Source organism: Alligator sinensis, unplaced genomic scaffold, assembly GCF_000455745.1.
Source record: "Alligator sinensis unplaced genomic scaffold, ASM45574v1 scaffold388_2, whole genome shotgun sequence".
Taxonomy (NCBI): Eukaryota; Metazoa; Chordata; order Crocodylia; family Alligatoridae; genus Alligator; species Alligator sinensis.
The window spans coordinates 1,438,757-1,464,621 of NW_005842102.1; the positions used below are offsets into that span (position 1 = coordinate 1,438,757).

A 25,865-nucleotide genomic window follows, 5' to 3' on the forward strand; every position below is an offset into this window, starting at 1 on the left:
GCATAAGGGCAAAGATTTTGTTAAAAATTAAAAAATAAATAAATTAAATTAAATTAAAAAAAAAAAAAATCACACTTTAAATCTACTTGTATATGGTTTATACTACATGTTATTGTAATGCTTCAAAGTAAAGCAAAATGCCTTTTCCTTCTTACTTTCCAAAATGACTTCAAAAGCCAAACAGGTAACCTATACAATCAAAACTCTCTCTCTCAAAAGTTTGGAATATTCTCCCCCCACCTCTGAATCAAACACTTCCTTCAAAAGAAAGTGCAGGACACAAACAATAAACAGCAAAAGGGAATTGTATCAGCTTGCTTTTCTTCCCCGCAGCTCCCCCTCCTGAAATCAAAACCCTTCGTATATAAATTCAACTTTAAACTTCTTCTCCATTCCCTTTCAAAGAAAAATAAGACGAGGCTCTGCTTTGGAAGTCTCTCTTCTGCTTTACAATTCCCTTTCTTTGTTTCTGCTTGGTTTGACCCATTGCTTATTTCAACCAAGAAACAGCAAGAAAAAAAATAACCAAACCATTCCAACTTCATCGCTTCCTCAAATCCTCCACACACAATTTTCAATAGACATAAAACTTTACAAAAGAAATCTACTGAACAAAAGCAAGCGTGTCTGGTAGCCTGTGGGGGGAAATAACCCTCGCTACCCTGCCTCTTGGGGCATTACACGGGTTTCAGGGCTGCTTTCATTGTGCTGATCCCAAATCTGCAAACAGAGCGGGCTGCAGACATTTGCTGAGAAGCTGCTGGAGACTTGAGAGAGGTGCATGTTTATCATAATCGTGGGAGATCTTGTCTTTTTTTATTATTATTTATTTTTTCCACGGCAGCTGCATGGAGCCTGCTTAGGTGCCTGGTGCTACAGTGCAGGAGTGCGCTCATGCCCTGCCCTGGCAAACCGTTATGACAATAAATGACTCCAGAAAGCAGAGGGTGGCACGCAGGGCTGCATTTGGGCATCTCTATATTATTCTAGCAAAACACTGAACTTCCCTTGCCTGTGGGGGTTTAGACCCTGCAGAGGGTGCACCCCCACATGGGGGTTTAGACCCTGCAGTGTGGGGGGTTAGACCCTGCAGAGGGTGCATCCCCCCCCTTCCCCTCCCACATATGCAAAGAAATCCCCCCCCCCTCCCGGGAGGGCAGGGCGAGGGGAGCAGCCCTGCAGGGTGGGGGGCAATGTTTAGTCCCTGGGGGGGCTGGCCCCCTTCTCCCCCACCCCTTCCCAGCAGCCAGCTGCCCCCTCCCCAAGGAGGGAATGCACCAAACAGCCCCGCTCCTGGGGCTGGGGCTCTCCCCCTCCTCTCCTGTGGTCACGGCTGCAGCTCTAACACACTGCGCAGGCGTGTGTGTGTCCGCCCCCTTCCCCCGTGGGGCTTGCGCAAGCGCACGTGGCAGGCGAGGAGGCTCGTGCAGGGCAAGGTGCTGCGCTGCCCCCACCACCCTGCCATGTGCACGATGCAATCCGGATTCTCCCCCCTGCCCTGCCCTGATCCGCACCGCAGCGCGGGCGAGGAGCTGAGCCCTCCCCGGGATGCAGTTGCAATCCTCGCAAGCGTTTCAGCCCCAGCCCCTCGCTCTCCTCCCTGCAAGGTGCTTTATCCCGGTCCCGTCCCGATCCCCCGCGTCTCTTACCAGTCCGAGAGCGCTGCCTTTGCAGTGGGTTGGGTTGGTTTGGTTTTTTTTGGTTTCGTCCCCAAGAAACTCAGCTGTGCCTGTGAAACTGGTGCTGTAAGGGGAGAGGGGAAGCGGGGGAAATGGCTGGATGAAAACCAGCGTGAAACACGCAGGCTTCAAATCTGGTGAAGTAAAGAAAACGCCTCTAGAAATTAATCCTAAATCAACCCAAGCCAGGACCGTGTCATTTGTTTCCTCTAAATTGAAGGAAGGAACAGGGGAAGCCATCGGATTGCCTCTGTGAATATTCATAATTGCCTAGGGGATCCTAGCAATTATGGAGCCTTCCAGAAAATTGTACATATTTTCTCCCCTGGAAAGGAAGATTTATTTTGTGCTCATTTTTGCTCAATAGTTGCAAGACTTCACCAGCCTTCACCGTAAGCTTAATCTGATTTTACAATTCCGTTGTCTAACCACAGGAAACCTGCAAGAGTTTTAGATCACTATTTTTTAAATACAGTTGAGCCTGCTCTTAAACTTTAGGAATGCAAAAATCAGTGGGACACCTCACGTGAGGAAGGACTATTTGGCAGGTAGGGTTGTGATCCTTATTGCACACAGGTAAGAAAGCTACTCACCACCATACCAGCTGGACAGGTTTTACTTTAGGCTAAATCAAGACAGTATCTTACCCTTCAAAATATGGGAGCATCTAACTGCCGTTATTAAACTGACATTTGTAAAAGCAGCAGAAGCAAAAACTTGGCAAAGGATTTCAACATCTATAGTACAAATATGCACAAGGTGATATCAATTACTTAAATGTGTGCATATTTATTCTGTCTAGTGTAATACCTTGATAAAATTGACTACAGCAGTCCATCTTGTTTTGGAAAGGGGCAAGGGTGATGATGGTTTTATTCATATTATACCTTTTAAGAGTGGATTTGCAGCGAGTTAAAGCCACCAGGTCACGTTCCTGCGGCAAGTGTTCTGATATCACAACCACATTGATAAGTTTTTGCTTAGGTACTGCTTCACCGCAGACCTGGTCTAACAATGAGTTAGTGGACCCCTGGTAGCAATCTGCTTCACTGATTTCCGGGGTTCTGGCCACAAAAAATACATTCTAGTATCTGGGCTTAGGTTCGTATGAGTACAATTTAAGAAGCTACAACCTGCTAGAGGAGAAGTGCGTGGAGAACATGCACACAAAACAGCCCTAGCCTGATGAACTGTGGGTTTTCCCTCTCTCTTCAACAGCAGCTGTGAGGGAGACAAGACAAACCTGTTAAGCTAGTATGGTTAAGGGAACCTGTCTGTATTCAGAGGAAAAAATTGCATCAAATCCTTCTTTCATGATCCCTCCCCTCATGGTTTAACTAATCTTCTAACAAAACCTCAAGCAAAACTACCAAAGGGGGAAAAAGATGGAAATAACTTACTATTTTCCAGGAACACATTAGTCACTCTGCTTTTACATAACAGCTCTTTACCCCTCCCTTTGCTGGTCTTGTTTATTGAGATAGCAGTATCTGTTCTGAAGAACTGACAAAATACTTTGTCTCCATGTCGCACCTAATACAACTGCTTGGCTCTTCTCTAACCTATTCTAATACAGTTTATAACACAGGAAATTCTGAAATCACCCAGAAAGTGTAAAGCCTGAAGCATTAATAGGTGGCATTAATAACAGGCCTAGTATGAATCTAGTACCAATCCTGGAAGCTCTTCGTGTGAAAAACATCTTTGAACTCCAATTAGAGTCTGGCATGCAGAATGCTCACTGGACTAGTCCCAAAGAAAAGGCAGATCTTTTCAGTTTTCAGGTTAAAAGAAGAGAGGGTGCCTCTTTCCACTGGTATCACCACCATTGCATCTGCTTCCCTTATCATTTTAGAGCCCCACCCCGCCCATTCCCTTATGATAGACACTGGGAACCTGGTTTCTCTTTGAAATCCCTCATGCATTAAAGTTTAAGGAGCACCTTTATACCTTGACATTTGCCTCTACAGTACCTTACAGTGCAAAGTGCCCTGAGATTCGCCATCTCCCAAGATCTCACTAAGGATAAGGCCTTTAACATTACTGCCTCCATCTCAGCAAGTTAACTTTTGGCTCTCAGGGAAAAGAAATCCCATTTGATATCCCCAGCTGTGTAAAATCTGCCTGTCTCTACAGCTCAGGGGCCTTCACCCTTTTCCCAGCATCAACCCTGCTATGAATTCAGCACCCTCAAATTTGAATAAGCTACTTACCTACCTATGATTCACTCCCAGCACTGTTCTATGAAAGAACAAAATACCAAGACTAAATACCAAGAAACGCTGATGAGAGGACCTGTAGCCACTGAGGAAAGCTCATTTAAAACATAATCAATGTACCTATCTAGAGCTACAATGAAACTTATTAATGTACATATACACCAGTATGAGACTGTCTTATGGCACTCTAAATACACAAGAGGCAGTTCCACTTACTTGTAAGAAGCAAACTTAATTATAGCATTTAAATATAAATTATTTAGGGGAGTAGATGACCCAAGAGGCTCAAGAAACTTTAATCTCCAGATTACAGGTTCAAATAAGGGATGGAAATCAGGTAACATCACCAAGGAGGAGTATTCAGCACTGGCTTGCACCTGTAAGGAGCAAACCAGGAAAGCCAAGGCTGAAACCAAACTCAAACTGGCTTCAGGAATCAAGGACAAAGTCCTTCTTCTGATACGTGGGTAGTCAGAAAAAAAACAAGGGCAACACTGGCCCCTTGCTAAACCAAATGGGCAGTTGACAACTGACACCCAGGAAAAAGTTAATCTCCTTAACAATTACTTTGTGTCAGTCTTCCACCAGCCCAAGGGGATCACCCTGCCTAGCAAGATGCAGGATTGCCAGGGTATCGGCAAACACACGCCCATCATTGGCAAAGATCTTGCGAAGGAACACCTTGAGAGGCTGGACATCCACAAATCAGCAGGCCCGACTGGAAAACACACAAGAGTGCTAAAGCAACTGGCTGACATCGTAGCACGGCCTATGGCAAGGATATTGGAGAACTTGTGGCACTCAGGAGAGGTTCCTGAAGATTGGAAGAGGGCCAACGTGGTGCCTATCTTCAAGACAAGGAGGAAGGACGATCCAGGGAACTACAGGCCAATCAGTTTGACCTCAATCCCTGGTAAGATATTGGAAAAAAAACACAAAAAAAAAAATAAAAAAAAAAAAAATAATCAAAGAAACCATTAACAACAGGCTAACAGAATGCAACATTCTGAGATAGCCAACATGGCTTTGTTGCATGTAGGTCTTACCTGACCAACCTAATTTCCTTCTATGACCAGGTGACATACCACCTGGACAAAGGAGAAGATGTTGATATCATTTATCTGGATTTCAAAAAAGCCTTTGACTTGGTCTCCCATTAAGTCCTCATTGTAAAACTGGGGAACTGCAGCCTCAACAACCTTACAGCCTGATGGCTGGGGAACTGGCTCTGTGGTAGTTGATGAAACTGTATCAACACATTGCATGATGACCAGTGACATCCCCCAGGGATCCGTACTTGGACCTGTACTCTTAATATATTTATAAATTATCTGGATTCAGGTATCAGAAGCAGACTGGCTAAATTCACTGATGACACCAAATTATGGGGAAGTATGGTCACACTAGAAGACAGGCTGGCGATTCAGGCTGACCTAGACAGGCTCGCAAGGTAGGAGGATCAAAACGTGATAGAATTCAACATGGAGAAATGCAAGGTGCTCCACCTCAGGAGGGGGAAAAAAATCCACATCATACTTATAGGCTCAGCAGTGCTACACTCACTAGCACCAGGACCGAAAGAGACTTGGAGGTCATGACTGACCACAAGATGAACATGAGCCACCAGTGCACTGCTGCAGCTGGCAAAGCAAGCAAAACCCTGGCTTGCATCTACCAATGCATCTCAAGCTAGACCCAGGAAGTCATCCTCCCACTCTACTCGGCCTTGGTGAGGCCATAGCTGGAGTGCTGCATCCAATTCTGGGCTCCGCACTTTAGAAAGGATATGGAGAAGGTTGAGAGAGTCCAGAGGAGAGTCACATGCATGATTAGAGAAAAGAAAACAGGACTTATGCAGAGAGGCTGAGAGCCATGGAACTCTTCAGCCTGGAGAACCAAAGGCTCGGGGGGGGATTTGGTGATAGCCTAAAAGTATATAAGGGGGGATGCATCAGGAACTGGGAGAACGCCTGTTCACCAGGGCACCCCAAGGGAAGACAAGGTCTAATGGTCACAAACTCCGGGAAAACCATTTTAGGCTGGACATAAGACAAACCTTCTTTACTGTCTAACTCCCCAGAGCCTGGAATAGACTCCCCACCCAGAAGTGGTGCAAGCACCTACTCTGGACACTTTTAAGAAACACTTGGATGCCTATCTTATGGGATCATTTGACCCCAGTTGACTTCCTACCCCTTGGGCAGGGGGCTGGACCCGATGATCTTGCAAGGTCCCTTCCAGCCCTAATGTTTATGAAATCTAGACCACACTGATAAGTACTGAAAGGCTTTACCATCTAATAGCAGCTGTTTAGTGAAATATGCAAAATAAACCGGGAATTTCCAAGTAGATTCTGGGTCCAGAACCAGTGTACAGGGTGCACGTGCACCCCCTATGCGTGGTGGTGCAGCTCCTGCAAAAAAGATGGCTCCGACTGTCAGCACTGCCTGCGGGCAGTCGCTGCTCACCCCCCTGCCACTGGTGGTGTCTGCAGGTGGTCCCCGATTGCCCTGGACGCTGCTGATGCTGCCAGTGGTGCCTGCGGGTAGTCGCCAACCCATGGTCAGCGCTCAACCCCCCCCGCCACCGACAGTGCTGGCAGCGTCTACAGGAGCTCCCCGCTCTCAGGCTCCCACCGCCACCAATGCAGCCATGCCCCACCCAGCCTCCAGGGGCATGCCCCGTTTCATGTCCAGGACACAAAAATTCTTTATAATTAGTTGCAGGATTGTTTGGAGACTAAGAGAGGGTGCAGCGATTGAGCCTACTCACAAAGCTCACAGGGAAGGAACTAATCACACTCAGCCACCTAACTGGTCTTTCTCCATCAGGACAAAGGCTTGTTAGGTAAGAGAGAGGTCTGAATAATGGCACTGGAGCTACTCCCCCTAGACCTGAGTCTTTCAAGCTGTCAGTCTGACATGTCCACAGAAATACATCCAATGCCACACAAAAGTCTCAATTGCCAGGAAAAATTCTGAATTATGAACATTAATGAAAAATTATGAAAAAGCCATAAAAGCAAATTCATTGTCAAAATTGATCTAATTGCGACTGGGCTATAGATGTATTTTCATACTAGGCTTGGAGTTTAAAGGACATCTAGTGGCCAGTTCAAGTTACTAATTGTTGAAATAAACCTACAAGATCACTCTGGATTTTTGCCTATTTAAAAATAATTTTGGATCCCTATCCCAGCTTCATCTGCTTATAACAATATTTCTGTTTACACCATCATCTAGTGAACAATATGAGAAAAGTTGAAGTAAAACTATAAACAGGGAACATCACCAACTAACATTGGTGCCGACTCAAAATTGGTGCAGGTGACATCTTAGCACAATAAGTCTCAACCAGTGTGTTCTGGCACCCTTGGGTGTTTTGAGATCCTTTCAAGTGTGCTTCACGGTGCCGTGCAATGTTAGCACTGTTAAGTCTGCAAACATGATTCACAAGATTAATCCAGAGATTTCAAATAGGAATCTATTGTGTCAAAAACATTTTGAACTGTTGTGACCTTTTTGAGTTTTCTGCAAAAGAAGGATAGCTTTATTATTTTTCTGTAGGCAAAAAACAAGTGAAAACTAAAAGCTGGTATTTTCTGAGGGGTGCCTCAAGTCTCAAAAGGTTGAGAGCCATTGGTCTCAATCACGATATTATATAGACCTAGATCATAGGAGCTTCTTGTAAAGTTTTTTCCTCTATATATTCATTATCCTCTATGCTTTCACTAATTTTCTGTAATGAGTGAAACCAGCAGAGATGCTACCTTGCACAGTTATGTAGATCACTAGAAGATTTAAATTTGCCAGAGCTGGCGATACAACAATCATTGTGACCAATTACAGCAATTCACTTTCTTCTTCAAAGGGTCAATTTAAAAATAATTGTTGTAAGCTGTTTATCAACAGTACAAGCAATACTTCAGAGTATTAACAGTGAAAAAGCCTTAAAATCTAAGAAAAAAGCCAGACTACACTGTGTCATCTTCTTCCTAAGCTTGTGCAGAAACAAAACATCATTCTCAAGGGACATATGGAGTTTTACATAAGCTTTTGTTACATCTGCTACTTAACTGCTGTATCTGCTTCTATACCAGATGCCTAAGGAAGGGTTCTGCAGTATCTGAAAGCTTGTCCATATCTATGTCAACCATGCAGTGGGTCCAATAAAAGATATCACCCACAAGAATTCTTAAAAGCTAATGTCATTCTCACGGTTTATGTTCTCTCTTCGCTTATCTTACTCTCCCTTTGGATAATTAAGATGAGTGAAACCAGTAACATTCTCTTCAAGCCCCAGTTCAATCCTGTTAAGAAACAAACAACACCCAAGAATTATAATAAAGCAGAAAAGCCTTTTTGTTACTTTATGGGATTTTTTAGAATCACAGTTTCTGATGAAGCAATTATTTTTAATTTCCTTTAACAAACCACAGCACATAAGAGTTTTCCTGCTCCCTTACTATTACGTGCAAGTGTTGGGGTTTTTTTTGTTTTGTTTTTGTTTTTGTTTTTTTTTACTTTAACCTGTGGTTAGTTAGTCAGCTAATACCTCAGCTCTTCAGTGAGTGCTGGAAACATTAAAGAACCCCTCTCAAGATGAAAACCAGCAAAAGCGAATATTAAAAAAAAGTGCTATCAAATGCACAAGATAAACAAGCAGGATAAAAAACAGGTATCTTTTAATTCCTTTCACTTACAATAATCTTACGTGCTGTGTACAACACCAGGAGCTACCAAACGGATGAAGAAAGAACAGGCAGAAGAGCCTCTCAAGTTTCAGCATAAGTTGAATATGCCCCGTCTGAAAGATAACCAACTGTTATGACATTTCCTCACAGTTTGAAACCTAAAAATTCACGCAAAGCCCGTAACTAAGCTAGGCATTTAAAAACAAACAACAGAGCTTCAATTGACTGATGCACAGCGTCTAAAATAAAGGAGAGATTGGACCATCTGAGAACAGGTAGATGAAAAGCTCATATGCAACACGCAGAAACGTCCTTCTCTCCCGTAGTTAGTCAGGGAAAGTGGGTTTTCACTTCCACCAACGCACGAGGCCAGCGCTGCTCAACCTCCTGGCTGCAGCAACAGCACGGGGCTGCATCGGATCCCATGTGCCAGGGTTAGGCCCCTGGGCCACCTCCGTCCGACCCCGTATGCTGGGACCAGCATGCAGGCTGAACGAGCACCCGTGTTGGACTACTCCACATGACGCGGCTCTCCAGGCCTCGAACCCGCCTAAGCAAGGAGCTTGAAAAAGGAACCAGGAAAAAGCAACCAATTTCAGCGTCATCCCTCAGACGCCAGTCCCCCTGGCAAGGGGCACACGTGCGTGCAAAATACAGGCTGCAGAGCCAACCCTGGGAAGCGCAGGGGGGAGACTCAGGAGGGTGGCACAAAATTTGTCCAAGGGGCAGAGCCAAGTGCCTAGGGAGGTGAGCAGCAGTGGGGTCAAGAGGCCAAAACACCCTTGAGCAGGGGAGACTGTGCTAGGAAAGATTAAAAAAATAAAAATCGAATTACGTTGCTATTTTTTTTTTTTTTCTTTCAAATGAGAGGAAACCTCTGCCCGCTTCCAAGCAACCACCCCCACATGGAGCCCTCCACAGCTCTCTGCACGGAGCCCAGCACCTCCCCATGCGCATGCGCACACAGCCCTAAAGGCCGCTGAGGAGGGGCGGGGAAGTGGTGATCACGTGGTCCAACCGCCTCGTGCTCACTCCGCCTCTCCCCTAGCGGAGCCCAGGCGCATACACACACTTCCCCCTCTAACCCAGCCGGGGAAGGGAAGCGGGGAAATCACGTGGTGTGACCCTTGAACCCGGAAGTGGGCGGGGAAGCGGCTGGTGATGCTGGAATAAACATGGCGGCCTGCGGCTGGCGCGTCCCTCTGTGGAAGGCGCTGGCGCTGCTGTCGCTCTGGGCGGGATGGGGCCACGGCCGCGTGCACCACCTCACGCTCAGAGTAAGGCCCGGGGTGCGAGGGGGGCCCTTCCCTTTGCCCCTTACCCCTGCGGCGCCTCCCGACCCGGGCGCCCCATTTCCTGGGCTGCCCCTGGGCCCTGAAAGGAAACCCCCGCGCAAGACTCAGCCGCTGAAAGAGCTGGGCCGAGTGTCGTTGTCAGTAGGGGCAGACGGTGACACTGCCCTTCGTGGCCTGGGCCCGCTTGGGAGCCACGGCTGAGCAGAGGCAGGTCCCACGGTGGGTGCAGCCGTGGTTTGCCTCTTCCGTGCTCACAAAACACCCCCTTGAATCCACCTCCTTTGGAGGCAAACCTTAATTGGAGATAACCATCAAGAGAAGAGGAAAAAAAAGCCCTCCAGATAACAGTTCTGCTTTTGTGCCGTTCCTCTTGGCAAAGGCGGAAAACAAGAACGAAACTCGCAGCTGGGTGCGTCCGTCTAAAAACGTTGTGTTGTCATGAGCGTGACCATCGTGGGCTTGCCCGCAATAAGGAAAAAGTCACTGTGCAGGAGGTTGGGTGGCTAAAGAAAGCGGATCGGTGCAAAACCCTGGGAGTTGTGGCTGCGCGGCTCCGCTCCCGGATCAGCCGCCAACTTGCCCCGTGTGGGAAATACGAGATGTGTATGGTATAAAAATACGAAGCGTGCTCTACAAATGTTGCGTCGAGGTTATATTTTTAAGTTCTTCTGATAAATTGGAAGCCTGAAGCAAAATCTGCCTTTGTTGTTTTAACTTTTTCACAAGGCTTAAAATCATGCTTGGAAAAGTCGCAGTTCTTCAACTTGATCCCCAGCGATATCGCTTTACTGTAAACAGGTCTGGACTAATGGTTCTCAACCCTCAGGCCCTGCGTGCCCCAATTAGTGCACTGCACTGCTGCAGCCCATGTGAAATCCTGTTAAATGGATGGACAGGAAATAAATTGTGTGGGTGTGGTCCATATAACACATTGAGCTGCAAGTGTGTAGCTCACTAGGGCAAATAGGTTGAGACCCACTAGTCTAGACTGACTGGACCTCATTTCCAAACTGGAATAGAACTAACTAGACTCTCGCATTCCTTATTTATTTACTTATTTTTGCATGAAACTCTTCAATTTCAGGTCAAGCATGACTACTCAAGGGCTTTCATCAATAAAAACGAAGTATGTCTAGCATTCTGCTTCTCAGTAGTGTGTTTTCCCAGGCTGAATATTGGTATACACAACTTGTGTTCGGATTTCAATTCATGAGGTTAGAACTCATGACCACTGTCAACACATCTTAAGGATTGGATGCAGAGCCTTTTAAATGCTTGTGACTTGCATATGCTGATTGGGTGCCTGTTTGTGGATACAAAACATAGGCTCTTGTTTCTTACTTTCCGGAAGATACTTTATCATTTCTCATAGGGCTGTGAGTATAGTATGTGTTACTCTTTTTCTGAATCCTTGATACCTTCATTGTTTTTCCATTAGGTCACATCCAGTGATACCTTCTTTACAAATGCTGCTGTACAAAATGAAAGCAAATATTGTGGTCCAGAGACTAGTTAATGTGCTTCAAGTGAAGAATTGCTGCTGCTGCTATAGGCTCCTAAATCTGGTAGAAGGGAAGCAGACAGCTTTCATGACTTCAGTATCAAATTCAGTAGAGGGCGGTGCTGGTGACTGAAAGTGGTAGCTTGGAGTTAACAAGGAGTGTGTGAGGAGATAAAAGCGTAGCCTGCATACACTGACCTTTTTGAAACGTCTCTTAATTTTAAAACTTAGAGAAAAGAAGACATTTTTTATGGAAATAAGTATTAATATTGAAAATGTGAATATATGGTTCCATCACTTAAAATTAAGAATTCATTTAGCATGTCAGCTCCATCCTTGGCTCTCCCTACTTAGGTTATGGCTGGGGGAGGGTAGAGAGCATACCCCACTTCACTTTTTTCATAGCCTTGCGATTGAAAGCTGCACATGTATCTGACTTTAATATAAGCAGTGTCCAAAGAGCATGTATGTCAGTCTTGCACTATTAGGAGCTTGAAACTAACCTGCTTCTGTCACTTCTACTAGTTTCAGGGCTGCTATGAGAAGCCCTAGCATTTCAGATCTGTTACAGGAGGCTTTGGGAAGAAAAACTTGCTTGTGGCTCTCAGATGAGCACTTTTTTTATTGACAAAAGGATATACTTTTTCTACAAGACTTGACCTGTAATTTTGTTGTGATGTTTAATGTTTAGTATTTGTTCTTTAGACAGTAAGACTCCAAACTATTGCATTGTTGCCTTGCTGAGCCTGCTCAGTTGCCTGGGTTTTCACTCTCAGATTCTCATGCTGGGCAAGTTAAGGATACTGATAGAACATGGCAGGAATATTGAGAATTATGGAAATTATTTTTAAATAAAGTTAAAGAAAAATAGAAGTGCTTATCGCCCTTTGAAGGCTTAGGTTTACAGAGGAAGTTGACCACTTAAAATCCTCCCATTTATAATTAATCTGGTTTCCAGCTCTTCTGTGAACACGTGGCTCCTACCAGCTATTTAACTTCATGATTCCTGTAATTACGCCTATGCTGTTTGCCGAGATAAAGACCACTTTTTTGGATATTTCGCTGTTCTACTTCCTTAAGCAAGTCATTGTCACATAGCTTGTTAGAAAAGCCAGATACTGATGTCTCAATAACTACTTTTCATCATAACACATTAGTTCCTGCTGTTGGAGCCTTCAGTTTTCTAGTTGAGACTGTTGATATCTTGGTTCCTGTTTTTAGAAAATGATATCTTTTCTTTTGGCTGATTCATTAAAAACAGTTTTAACTTACAAAGCCAGTCCTATCTTTCAAGATAAATGCACACTTTCATTATTGAAATGCTAGTCTACCTTAGTAGTTTCACTCGGAGAAGTTTTCCTTTGGCATTCCTACTTTGTCTGTAAATGCGTGTGGAATCTTTGGTAGAGTAGAAACCCTCTGAAAATACATGGTTTATTGTTTGGAACACATGGAAATAGTTATTTCCAGAACTGTTTTGAAAATTAACACTTTTTCCATTAATGGAAATACTGAAGTGTAGAGTGCTATTTCCAGAGAATCCATTTAGGTTTTGTTTGTACTTTAGATTTTCTGTATCATGAAATACATTTCATCAACTATTAAGTGGTGTCTGGGAACATACTTGAATTGTTCTGTAAGGACAAAACATCACTTTTTAAATAAACCATAGATGGATAAAAATCATTGTTTTTGACAAGTCTTCAAAATATTTTGTTAATTGGCTGGCACAATATCAGGAACTAAAATATCTCTTGCATGCCTTCTATTGAATTATTTCAGGATATGGGAAAAATATCTCCAGATGAGGCCTTAATATGTCTCGGCAGGGGGGCAACTTTGATCAAAATTAGGGCTGAAATAATTGGCTTACCATCTTCATAAGACCTTGGAAACTCTCTGGTACACAAAGTAGGATAGTAGTTCTGTGATGTGGTGTTAACCCAAACCTAATGTAACAGTTGTTTAAATAGTTGTTAATCAGTGTAACTTACCTTCAGGATCATTGCCACTTACTGGCTCCCAAGAGGCAGCCAAACCTGTCCTCCTTGACATGTTTTCCAGATTGTATTTTCAGACTTAATTACCTTATTTAATTCATTGTAAGAGACCAAATTTTTAGCAATTTGCTCTGTTACTCTTTCTAGATATTTATTCTTACCTGCAGCCTTTATGTCATGTCTCTTAACCAGGTTGCACTCAAATGTTCAACTGAATACTTTCCCGATCATTATAAGCTCCTGGCCTGTTTTCTAGACTAGGCAGGGGTTTCAGGCGTGCCCATATCTCTGGCAAGATACAGTTTTGTACTTCTTACATTTTGCCTAAGTTTTGATATCATACAGAACAGTTTCATGGCCCATCCTGGGCACTGCTGCTTCTAGAGGCTTCATCCCTTCAGTGCCTGTGTTTGGGGTTGACATTAGGAGCTTGTCACCTTCTATAGCTCTTTCCCGTGGCCCTGTCAGCCTTTTACAGGGAACAGTTAACAGCTTACCATGTGGTCTAGTAACTAAAGGGCTGGTTGGCTCTAAACTCTATGATTATTAAAGTTGCCGGCTACCCTGTTGCATCCACTTTATGAATTATGGGTGGATGGTGGCTGCTCTGAGCTCCAAATCCCTCATTGTGGCGCACTTAACATTGGATTTTGCTTGGAATTCGATGATACACAATGTGCCACCTTTTTTCTGGTCCTAATAGTTTTGTTTTAATTGTAAATACGGGACTGTATTCTGCCCTTGTTTTATAGTTGAGTAGCCTCATTTAAATCAGATGATGTGTAATTGGTAATAAGAACTTATTCAGTGAGTCCTCATCCTTTTGAAAAAGGCAAGATAAATATTAATACATCTGTGTCTTTAAACTGTTGATGCATACCGAGTGTGTGGGTAGTCTATAAGTGTTTACAAATAGGCCACAGTGACACATTGTGTCAGATCTTCAACCTGCAAACCTGTTAACTGGGTTTGTAAATTGTGCTAGTAATTGAAGTTGGTTAAGTTGGAGGTAATTGTTTGTCCCTACCATAGTCAATATTTTGACCCTCTCATTTAATGTGTGTTAGATGACATAGTACAGGTTACAGGCAGACAGCGTTATTTGGGTAAATGATGTATTTTATTAGGCCAACTAAATAGTTGGAAAAATGTTCTTTGCAAGCTTTCGGATACAAACACCCTTCTTCCTAGCAGTTTTTTATATCTGAAAGCTTGCAAAGAACGATTTGTCCAACTATTTAGTTGGTCTAATAAAAGTTATCATGTTTACCCAAAGAACTGTGTCTACCTATGTCCTTAGACCAACATGGCTACAACCAACACTCCCAAAATACACTACAGGTTAAGCATAGTTTAAGTCACAAATGGCCAACCTGTGGCATGGGCGACCTCTGTGTGTAGCAGATTGGGCAGGAAGAACAGTGTCACGTGGGCAGAGAGCAGAACGTAGAGCAGCAGAAAGGCAGGGAACAGAAAGCAGAGTGGTGGATTGGGAAAGGGAGCAAGATTGAAGTGGCACTCAGAAAGTGCATAGGGCTTGCTTAATGGTACACATGCTAAAAAGATTGGCCTCCACTCGTCTAAGTTGAATTTTGCAAACAACCTTTTTGAGTTGCAAGCAAATACCTTTTGATTTCAAAGTCAAGAACCTTGCAATGTGTCAGTGGGGTTGAACTGGATGGCCCTGAAGGTCCTTTCAAGCCCATGAGCTTGGAACACTTCAAGATTAAATACTCATAAAATGTCCTCTTCCTAACCGCCACCCATGCCCAACAGATATTTATCCACAATATGCTATTTGGCTGTATATTATAAACAGCATTAATTGAGTATATTGGATTAAGACTTGTATTGAGCGTGGTACCAAAAGAGCCATCTGGATTCTTCTTTCAAGTGTACAAATGACCCAGAAGCTGAAGAGAGAACACAACTATAATAATCTGTTAAACAGAACATCTGCTGTGAACCATGTGTCACTATTTTTTTTTTCCTTAGAATACTGAAGAGACCATCTGGCTATTTACAAGGGTAACCCAATTCTGTTGGGGTTACCTTTTTATTGCCTATTTGTGTAAGGGTATGCATGTGTCGTGGTAGTTATGTATAAGGTATTTTAAATTAAGATCTCAAACAAGTTTCATAGAAATTAAAGATGGGGGTATGAGAAAAGAACCTCTTGCAATTCCTGTATTCTCTGTTGACTTCTTCAGTGCCTTTTTCAGGTTAGTTTTAGACTGTTGAGGAATGGTGCTTCCTTGAATAGGAGAGAGCATTCTACAAACTAATACATCTTTGATTATTACACTATCAGTAATTTGCCTCACTTTCAACCTGTTGATTTTTTTTGGCATGGAAAAAATCTCCCTAGTCCACACACCCTTCATTATGCCAGTAAGTAGTCCTATTTTCAATCCACAAAAGCTTGAACAAGTAGAATGCACTTCAAAAGCTTCCTCATTGATTAGCCTTTATTTCATTTTATTTTATTTTTTGTTATTGTTGAGTTCCCTCTGGTTCCCAATAGTTTTCTAGGACTAAGAACCTCTAGATTGTGCATGTTAATCTAGATGCATCCATGACACCTAGTAGGGTCATGACCTTCTTTGTCCATGATGTGGCATCCCCAGAGATAATACTTAAACATTCAGTGCCTGTCATCTGAAAATGGTGATGTGCTTAGCCACCTAAGCTTTCTTTCTATCTTTCCGTCTGCAAAGTGTAAACAAGGACCCTTCTTCCACAGCTGAATTGCATCAGTATTAGTTTGGCTTAGGGGCTCACAAACACCCCACATAAAATTCCAGGTGGACTTTATGTATGCAGGACCAAACTAGCTGGGGCTGAATCTTGCTGTTTTAATTAGAGCTAACACCTCTGTTCTTAAAGTGCATTTGGATTCTGCATGGCCCCAGTATTCATTACTTTATATATATTTTTCTTATACATCTCACTGAAAAGATAGTACTCTCATTAATTTCTTTCTCAGTGACAAGTTGGGGCTTTAGAGTATTTGAAAGGAAAAGGATTTAATTATAAAACTGACTGTGCCACATCCTCCAGCATCTCATGTATTTGACCATCTGAGCTTTGGCCCTGTTTAACATGAGAGAGATGACAGGAGAATGTGATGCTTATAAGGCACCTAAATGAGAGCTGGGCTTTGGCTAGGCAAGTGAATTTGAGGAAACTAGTTCCTTTCTAATCTGCTGCAATGACAGCTGCTTTTCAGAGAGAACAGCTAGTGTTCAAACAGTAGCAGTTTTGATTTACTGACAGCTTTTGCTTTTGTACCAATATTAAGTTTGGCAGTGGTGTCAAAACAATACCATCTCCAGATTGTTTTTAATCTTTGTCTTGAATACAGCTGGGCTGTTACTGATGGAAAAAATAAGGATCCTGATTTAAAACTGACTTGTATTTGGCCCCCCTGAGTGGATGATCCATCACTTGTTTTGAGTTAACACTTGATAGAGATGCTGTGATTTCCCCCCCCCCCTACTTTTTCTCAAACTTCTTTTTTTTTTTTCCCCATTGGTATATTAGAAACCTGCATTGTTGCTAACAGTTGATTGTTGCATCTCTTGCAGGATGATGTGAGGCAAAGAGTTCACCTCAACACGTTTGGCTTCTTCAAGGATGGTTTAATGAAGGTCAATGTCAGCAGTCTTTCACTGAAAGGACCTAAAGTCCTTGAAGACAAAAGCAACCTAGCAGTAAGTGACTTGTGTGCATAATGAGACCCTTCCCCTTAATGCTAATGGAAGTAACAGGTATTAAACAAAGATGGGAGCTCCCACTCCAGTAGTTTTCTTAAGAGAGATCTGTCACTTCTGTATAACTGATCCATGTGTGCTGCTTGTGAATTGACCAAGCTCTGTGCTAATACCTATACTCTGCTTTATATAAAAAGTCTTTCAATTCAATATCTTGACTCTGATTAGGGTTCACTTCTTAGTTTGGTCTTATAATGGCTGCTACTCACTACTGGGATTTAATTCACTTCAATATGGATATCTTGGTAGAGTTATACTAGTAAATGGGTCTGTCTCTGCTCCTGGCAAGTTACCGTAACATCCTTTTTACTTTTATGGTGTGCTCTAACTCGCTTGCTCTCCATTGATCTATATAGGAAGTAAGTATCTCATGGTTTCCTAAACAGTCCTCTACCATGGATTTTTCTCAGTAGAGCTACTGTTCTTTTAAACAACATCACAAAATAGTTTGGTGTACTGGACTGATAAGTTCCCAATGCAAAGGATAACTGCATTTGGTATCTTATACCATCTTAAATATTGCATGGATTAATATTTAGGAGACTTACAATTACTACATTGTCTGTTAATGCAAGGTGGGCTGTTAATGCAATGTCTGTTGATGCAGCCTTGTTAAATATAAAATCGGACTGGTGAAAAGGAAAAAAATTCCTTATTGCTTTTATTTTTCTATAGACCCAAGTCATGTGATGTCCTTCAACAAAATGATTTTGATAGGTAGTTAAAAAAAGTTCACAGTGGATTAAAATATGAATGATCCCCTTAGCCTCAATTTGAGGAAGCTAATGAGATGCTGAGTTGGTTGGTTGGTTTAGAATTTATTGGCAGAGTTGAAACAGTGTAGGTGCTGATTCAGCCTTCTTTCTTAGTTTAGTTGGATGAAGCATCAAATCCATTTGTATTAGTAGGTTCTGTACCCAGTGTGGCAGATAACGTAGGCAACCCAGTGTCTCTGTTCTTCTACTCCTGGACCTCAAACGTAACTGCCTCGAAATAAACTAAGCCAGGTGGAAGTACTGTCTTCATCTAGCTGCTGATTTGACTTCTGGTGCTGAAGAATTTCAGCTTTGGATTTAATGCAACAATGACGTTAAAATGCTTGTGTTTTTAGGTGGGATTCACTCTGGACCGAACGAAGAATGATGGTCTCTACACTTACCTGGTAAGACTGAAGGGGTGAAGGTTCTGTATATAGCCTGAAGACTAATCAGACTCTCTAAAAATTGATCCCATGGTCAGCAGCATTCCAAGAACTGATGGAGAAGGATTACCCATTAATCTAAATTACTCTATGGGTGGTGTGATGTTAACATCACAATAGACTGGCCCTGTCTGCTCCTTTGAGTAGGTCTTGTCCCAGTTTTTTCAGCCCAACAGGCCACTTAAAGATTCTAGTATTAACAGGAGGGTAGATGTGAGATGTTTTGCTCTTTCATTGTCAGGATGAAGAAGTGGATTACTGTATCTTGAAAAAAAAACCAGAGCAGGATGTCTCTGTTGTTCTTCTACTCCTGGACCTCAAAAATGACGTGTGAGTGAAACTCAGAAAAAGACTTTAGCGCACGTGCTCTCTCTCTCTCTCTCTCTCTCATTTTTTGTATATTATTTTCCACACTTATAGATGAATCTAGCAAAGTCAGCGCTAGTTGGAAAGTATAGGAAAAGTGTTTTGCCTGTATTGCCTTTTTTAGGGCAAGTATGCATGACATTAGAGAAGCCAAGGGGAACTGATAACGTTCTGTGATCTGCTTCAGTCCCACTGTCAAGTACTATTTTAAACCCCTCCCCCTCCCTCTCTCTCCTGAATAGAAAGTATTGCCTTAATGGTTAGAAGCAATAGAACCTGGATTCTTAGGTTGTATTCCCAACTCTGTCACTTGCTCTCCAAAAAAACCCCCCAAAAAACCCAGTTCTCATTTAACTTTATTTAAAATCCTGTTTCAATTTGCCCCTTTTCTATATGAATCAGATATGTGCCTACTGCTGAATGGTGAAGACATGATACTTCTAACATAGTGTAAGACATAATGCTTATAACATATTTTGAGATGCTTGTAGCAAACATATCTTATTATGCAAGTATTCCTTTCCCTGTCTCCCTTGTGCCACTGTCCACGATTGTTCAAATTAAAATTGTATTCCTTTCTGTGTGAAAGGCTTCACTGTTATTAGTTGTAACATCTAAAACTACCAAAACTGAAGAAAATCTTTCACTGCTCACTTGCCATAACTGTTCGGGGCCCCTTTTATTGTGGGGGTTCACTTCATGTCTCATATGGTAACAGTTTTGGGTTAGTCTTTGGTCTGCTCACTCTAAATAATGCAGGAAATTTGTTAACATGTTTTAAAGAATTCTGCATACATAAACTTTTAGAGGAAGTTGTCTTCAAAGCCATCTTAGTGGGTAGTTTTCTCAAGTGTGTCCCCTAAGTTGAATGCTACTCTCTTCCCTGCTTTTAGTCCAAACGCCACCCAGCTTCTTTATTCATTCTTTTTACTGTGTTAGGCAGTCTTTTCCTGTGCAGAACTATGCCTAATAGTCTGCTGCTGACTGTCCCATTTGCTCTCTTCATTACAAGACCCCTCTTGTTTGTTTTAGTGTGAAAGTAAGGTTCTCTCCAGAAGCTGCTGTTCAGTTGCCTAAAATTTTCTTCACACCAGAAGGGAATACTTCTGAGGCTACTAAGACTTCAGAACAAGCCAGTGACTCTGAACATGCCCTTGGGGAGAGCAGCCAGAAGCCTGAAAGCCAAGGTGAGCCTGTCAAAACAAAGTAGGCCATGCTGCCACTGCCAGCATTTCTGTTCCATGTACACGCAGCCCTTTGCAGCCATTTGGCCACAACACAGTCACTTAATCCTTTAGTTGTCCAGCCAGGCCCCAGTGCTAGCTGTAGGTTCCTGTGTAGGAACCTTTCTGGTTAAGGTGCTGGAATCTCTCATCTGATGGATGAAAATGTGTTGCTGTAGAGTCCAAATTCTGGTGAAACTGCTAATGAATTCTGTCCCCTTGTATTTGCTATTGCGATTCAGACTGTCTGGTTTCTACCACAGAGTGGTGTCGAACAGTGGTCTTTATTGGCCACTCTGAGGCTTTGTATGTCAGCACGGTATATGTGAGACCCTTTCTTGCTTTCTTAGTTTTGTCGTTGTTAATGAGCCCCCTTTGACATTCTGGGTCTCCCTTGGCCCAAGGGATGGGGCAGCTGGAAATTCTGTCAGACTGCTGTTGTAGAAAGAGAGAGCTGCTCTTGACTCTCAATTTATGAAATAGGAGGGTTTGATGATTCAGCAGTAGCCTTGTATAGGTAGTGAACATGCTTCCCTTCCCTGCCCCTCACCCCACAAAAAAAGAATTAAAAAAAAATGCTCCACAGTCTTCATCTTCCTATGTCTTTTCTGATGAGAATGTATAATCTGGGCTCAACTTTCTCTTTGAAATTAATGGAACCTAATTCTAATTTGATTTGCCAGTCACATATCTCCTCCGAGGCAATGCTTGGCACACTAGCTTCTACACTTGCCCATCTCAGTATCATTTTATATGCTCAAGCCTGTGACTGTTGTTCAGCAGAACATTTTGCCTCTGGAATCCAATGATGTGGTTTTCATCGGGACTGAGTAGATGCCTAGTCTGTGCCACTCGTTAGCAATGCAGCAGCAACCACTCTTAGGCAATAAAGCGATATGTGCCTCTGAGTTAATCCCCAGGAGTGGTGACTGTACCTGGTAGTACCTGCTGTGATGAGATTCCCTGTAAACAGCCTGTGGTATTCTGTCTATGGGCAGGCAAAAAAGAAAAACATGCTAGAGGCTAGTCTTGGTGGATTGAAGTGGCTGCCTGGCTGTAGTATTCTCAAGCTTCAGCTTCACTCTATCTTTTTTTTTCCAATTATTACTCTGCTAATCACAGCTGCTGTAAAGTTGCTCATAGGTTCTGTTCAAGTGGGACTGTGGACTCTGTTATGTTCCATTAAAGCCTATCCATTAACTAGGCTATAAAGGGAAGTTGCATTTGTTGGGGAAAAGGCCTCAACCTTGGTCTAGTACCGGGGTGGGCAAAATGCAGCCCGGGGGCCGGAAGCGGCCTGCCAGGCCATTCTATCCAGTCTGCAGGGCCCCTAAAAGTTTAGAAAATTAATATTTATCTGCCCCTGGCTGCCTATCATGTGGCCCTCGATTGCTTGCCAAAACTCAGTAAGCAGCCCTCTGCCCAAAATAATTGCCCACCCCTGGCTAGTGGGTGACTTCTGATCATTTACTGGGACATGGTCTAGGGACATCGCAGCTGAAACTGTGACCCCTTGAGTAGTATTCCTTGGGAGGTGTGCGACAGTGGGAAATCCATCATTGCTTCAGTTCTGAATTAATAAAAGTGCTTGAGGAGGAGACTTTGCTCTTGCAATTAAAGTCCACTTGAAAACTGACAGGCAGACTAGCAGGAGAGCTTAGAAGTCATCATTATATTTGCCAGGCAGAAATAGAAGGTAGTGCAGTATGTGAGAGTATTTTAATTCAAACAGTGTCTGAATTTGTTCTGCTTCATTCTCTCTAGGCAAAAAGATCAAACGAAGTACAACAGCAGCTCAGGTAAGAGAAACATTAGTTAACCTTTGGGGTAAGCTAAAGGGAAAGGGGTGGGCCATCTTCCTGACACAAGCTGTAGTAAAAAATAAGAATGTTTTCAGACTGATGTAGGATAGAAGCAATGTAATATGTACACCAGGGGTTTGCAAAGTTTTTATGCCACGGCCCAGCAGTCACAGCCGACCGCGGCTGGAATTTCCACTGGGCCGTGGCCTGGGGATTGGGACCCCCTGATCTATACATTTAGAAAGACATGGTGTATAATATAATTCATTGCAATATTTATCTGTTTAAACAAAACTGTAACTGGCGCTCTCTTCTTCTTCCACCAGAACATAATAGAACAAGTACACCCTATTCATAATGATAAAGGAACTGTTTCATTCCAGGTATGTTTTCAGTCAGCACCTCATTCTGAAAATGTAAAAGGACTATCTTTCTCTCTCGCTAAAAAATGTAAGTCTGCTGCTCTGTTACAAAACCTTGTTTGTGCTGCCTTCTTAGGAGTAGGATCTGGAAAGTTCATTCTTTACAGGATGTAGGTGTAGAAGCTGGTTTTGTAAACCAGCACTTGCTCTTCTGATCTGGCTCTCCCATGCTGTTTCATTTGCTAGGCAGAAGGTAATAAAACTTGCTCTGTGTAATTAGAGGCTTAAAAGTATAGAGAACTCTAATGAAAATAGCTATGGTTTGTCTTTGTAACAAAAAATTTTAGGTGGCAGCTGTTGTTGAGGGAGACCAAATTAACACATTTGGCTAACCTCAGTGCTATTTTTCACTTGTTTTTGTCTAAAAAACTAAATGCTGTCAGCTGTTGGTGGGAAAAGGTGTTGTGGGAGGTAGATGAGTTTATGTAGCCTCAAGGCTGATCCTGTCTGTCTGCCCTAATCTTTGAATATTCATTATGTGACGTTGTATCATATGAGAAAAAAGTGAAGTAAAACTGATTCCTTTAGTTGGTGGGCCTGAATTTAAGAGCACATCATGAAGGAGCTTAGTACACTGTTAATGCATCTGAAGTACTTTGACACTATTACTGGTATCTTTCTGATATGCAGTGAGTTTTGTGCAAAGGGGAGCTCTGACCCTAAATGACTGCAAGTACTTTTCACGCTTCAATAGAGAGTGTTAACACTAGAGCAGTTCTGTTCTTTCTGACAAACCTGCTGATTCTCCCTGTTCTTATTTTCAGTTTAATTTTAGTATCAGCTCTGATGACCAAGAAGGTCTCTACAACCTTTATTTCTACAAGTGTGTTGGCAATGATATGCAGACCAATGATCGGCTCCTATTTAGCCTTGATGTGAGTATTGCTTGTAACATATACACAAGAGCTAATGGATTCACTTAATTAGCAGCATCAAGTGATGAAAACATACTGCTCCAGGATAGGAACATCAGCTTTTGGTTCAAAGCAGGTGAATGTGCAGGTATCATCTTTTAAAAGAAAAATCCTCTATTGTACTGTTCAGCACAGACATCATTGAAGGAAGTATCTCTGACATCAGGTATGTTACAGCAGGAAAAAATTCAGTGCCAGAAGGAAGCAGATGAAAATATAAAAACTGAGGGTTGGGTGTAGTCTCTAGAGCTGTGATGTGCTGTGGTAAGAATTCATTCAGAACAACTGTTAATACCTCTCTTTTTCTCTTTACATAATTGTGGATTGTGGTTTGAACATGTGGGGTCTTGCAGTCAAGCTCAAAGTTCTCTCCTTGTACAAAACAGTAGTTTAGGAAATTTACACTCTACCTTCCTGACTCTACCTTATACATATAGCTGCTGTATTCCAGTGAGATGATTCCTGCATGCAAAGTGCTCTGGGATTCTTCAGGGTGAAAAGCTTTATCATGGCAGGGGGAAGGAGGCAAGAGAACCCTTACTTCTGTAGCCAATGCTATTTTAGGAATATGAATTGTAAACTAATACTCTGTGATCAGGAACTCCAATAATTAGCTTCATGTTGGTGATCAAAATCTCATTCAGCTATAGACCTATAATTTCTTTGTATCCATTCAGATAGAGATCACTGAAAAGAATCCTGAAAGTTATCTCTCAGCAGATGAGATTCCGCTTCCAAAGCTTTACATTTCTATGGCACTCTTCTTCTTCCTTTCTGGGACTGTGTGGATCCATGTTCTCCGTAAGCGCAGGTAAACAAACTCCTTCTCTGCAGTGCAAGGACAAATAAGAACAAGGTAGACTGAGAAACCGTTTGCTATGTTTCCTGCCCCTCTTCCTCCTCTGCACTCCATCCATATGCACTTGATGTAGCCTCTTATGTATTGCAATAAGACAGCTTTGTGGTTTTGAAGTCTTGCCCATTTGAGTGCAACAGCTTCTAGATAAATATGAGTTTTGGTGAGTGCAATTCCTAACGGCCCTCTGACTTGCTAATTGGAGCGTTATTTTTTTTTTTTTTGAAAGAACAACTTGAGGAGGATATCCTTTAGCTAAACCATTCTCTAGAGGTCACACTTCAGGTTCTAAAATTCCAAAAGTGAGGAAGTGGCCATAATACTGAAGGAGGAATGGAATCTAAAAGGCTAATTCTTTATTTTGATGTATTAATTATTTGCCGCAAATCTCAAATGCATATCCACCATCCTTGTGGTTAAATCCTTTGGCTGCATGTGGGTTAACAAAAAACCCACCATTATGAATGAGAGAGAATAATTAGATCTTGTAAAGGTGGTCATGAGCAGGGATCCAGGTTTTCCATTTGCTGTGGAAAAACATGGATTTCTATTTAAAGAAGAAAAACACAGATTTGGGGTTTTTTTTAAATTGGAGAATTGGCAAGGTTTTCAGTTGGAACATTTGTGATTTTTAAACAGAGAAAACCAGGATCCCTGATCATAAGTAAAAGGTGCAAAGCTTTCTTATTTGAGGCATTTGCTGATGGTTAGAATACAGGTTCAGGAATATAATTAGAAGTTTTGAACTTCTTGGTTTTTCAGTGACTTGCTTAGTGAAACTGGCAAAGGCACTTCACTTCTCAGCCTCAGCTTGTAATGCTGCAGTGTGAAGATAATGATTTGCTAATTCTTTTAGGGATATAATGTGGATAATTAGCAATTTAATGGCTTCAAAATGCAAAGAACTAAATTTGTTAGACAAGTGAATAATACATGATACCCACCACTTGGAGCAGGCTTGTTGGGTTAAGGCTTATGCGCCTGCTAGACCAGATGCACAATGAAACTACACTTGGTATTAGTGAAATGGAGTGTCTGTTTCATAGCCATTATATTTCAGCTATGTCTTTCCCATGGGGTCCATGAGGATGGCAAATTATAGCTCTCTACCAGATATAAATGGCTGCATGTGTTGGGGATCTGTGTAAGCTAACTTTTAAATTTCCTAGAGTTAGTTCTGATCCTTATTCAAGGGCTCTATTTAAGATGGTATTGCTGCAGAAGTACATGCTGCATATAAATATAGAAACTATCCACTTAAAGGTCTCTGTAGACTATTGCTGAACTTCAGAGTAAATAAAATAGTGCCATAATTTTAACTTAAATAGTAACCTTGGGGTATAGCTGTTCTTGAGGTTTATATAGGATACTGTTCTCAAAGGGATGTTTCCTTAGCATTCCTGTAGGAGCTTTTACTTCATGCCATTTTGTCTCCTTTTTACAGAAATGATGTGTTTAAGATTCACTGGCTAATGGCAGCTCTCCCTTTTACAAAGTCTCTGTCTTTAGTGTTCCATGCGGTATGTATAATATGTCCTCTTGGAGTTTGTGAAGCGGGAGTGGATGACGGGGAGGTGGAAGAGAAGTGTGTGGGAAATGGAACAAATGAGCCAGGATAAGCTGTATAAGAGGAAACAGAGCATATATATTTATATCACCTTTCCTAATGAGAGATTTCAAAGCCCTTCCCAAACTGTTTATATAGGGCTCGCTTCTCTCACCACTGAAATGCACATGTTCAGAGTTGCAACATAAGAGTTCTGTTACTAATACGGCAATGCAGTGTTTCTTAGAAGGGCAGTAAGTATAGATTCTGTCAATTAAACATCTTAAAGAAGTTAAATTTAATCAGGGCATATAACTAATGTAATTGTTCTTGAAAATGGTTCTGTGGGAACTTCAAAATCATAATTGGCAGAGC

The 25,865-nt window shown here is 42.3% G+C and overlaps 2 protein-coding genes across 4 annotated transcripts in view; one reads left to right on the forward strand and one right to left on the reverse strand.

Moving 5' to 3' along the window:
• Positions 1-9,565, reverse strand: part of FNBP1 (formin binding protein 1) — a 133,471-nt gene extending 123,906 nt beyond the window's left edge. The window contains exons 1-3 of one of the 2 annotated variants that reach the window (XM_025204956.1): positions 9,427-9,565; positions 8,601-8,704; positions 1,650-1,743 (exon numbers count right to left, since the gene is read on the reverse strand). In XM_025204956.1, coding sequence (XP_025060741.1) covers positions 1,650-1,743; positions 8,601-8,686 — 180 coding nt within the window. In that variant the 5' untranslated portion in view covers positions 8,687-8,704; positions 9,427-9,565. Of the gene's footprint in view, positions 1-531; positions 555-1,649; positions 1,744-8,600; positions 8,705-9,426 lie in introns of those variants that run through there. The other variant, XM_025204958.1, reaches the window with a different exon arrangement.
• Positions 9,566-9,738: 173 nt separating this feature from the next.
• The window catches only part of GPR107 (G protein-coupled receptor 107), a 54,966-nt gene continuing 38,839 nt past the window's right edge, over positions 9,739-25,865 (forward strand). For both annotated transcript variants that reach the window (XM_025204934.1, XM_014520282.2), the window contains exons 1-10: positions 9,739-9,868; positions 16,975-17,100; positions 18,272-18,322; positions 18,603-18,691; positions 19,760-19,914; positions 21,715-21,749; positions 22,079-22,135; positions 22,939-23,049; positions 23,766-23,899; positions 25,389-25,464. In XM_025204934.1, coding sequence (XP_025060719.1) covers positions 9,767-9,868; positions 16,975-17,100; positions 18,272-18,322; positions 18,603-18,691; positions 19,760-19,914; positions 21,715-21,749; positions 22,079-22,135; positions 22,939-23,049; positions 23,766-23,899; positions 25,389-25,464 — 936 coding nt within the window. In that variant the 5' untranslated portion in view covers positions 9,739-9,766. The remainder of the gene's footprint in view (positions 9,869-16,974; positions 17,101-18,271; positions 18,323-18,602; positions 18,692-19,759; positions 19,915-21,714; positions 21,750-22,078; positions 22,136-22,938; positions 23,050-23,765; positions 23,900-25,388; positions 25,465-25,865) is intronic.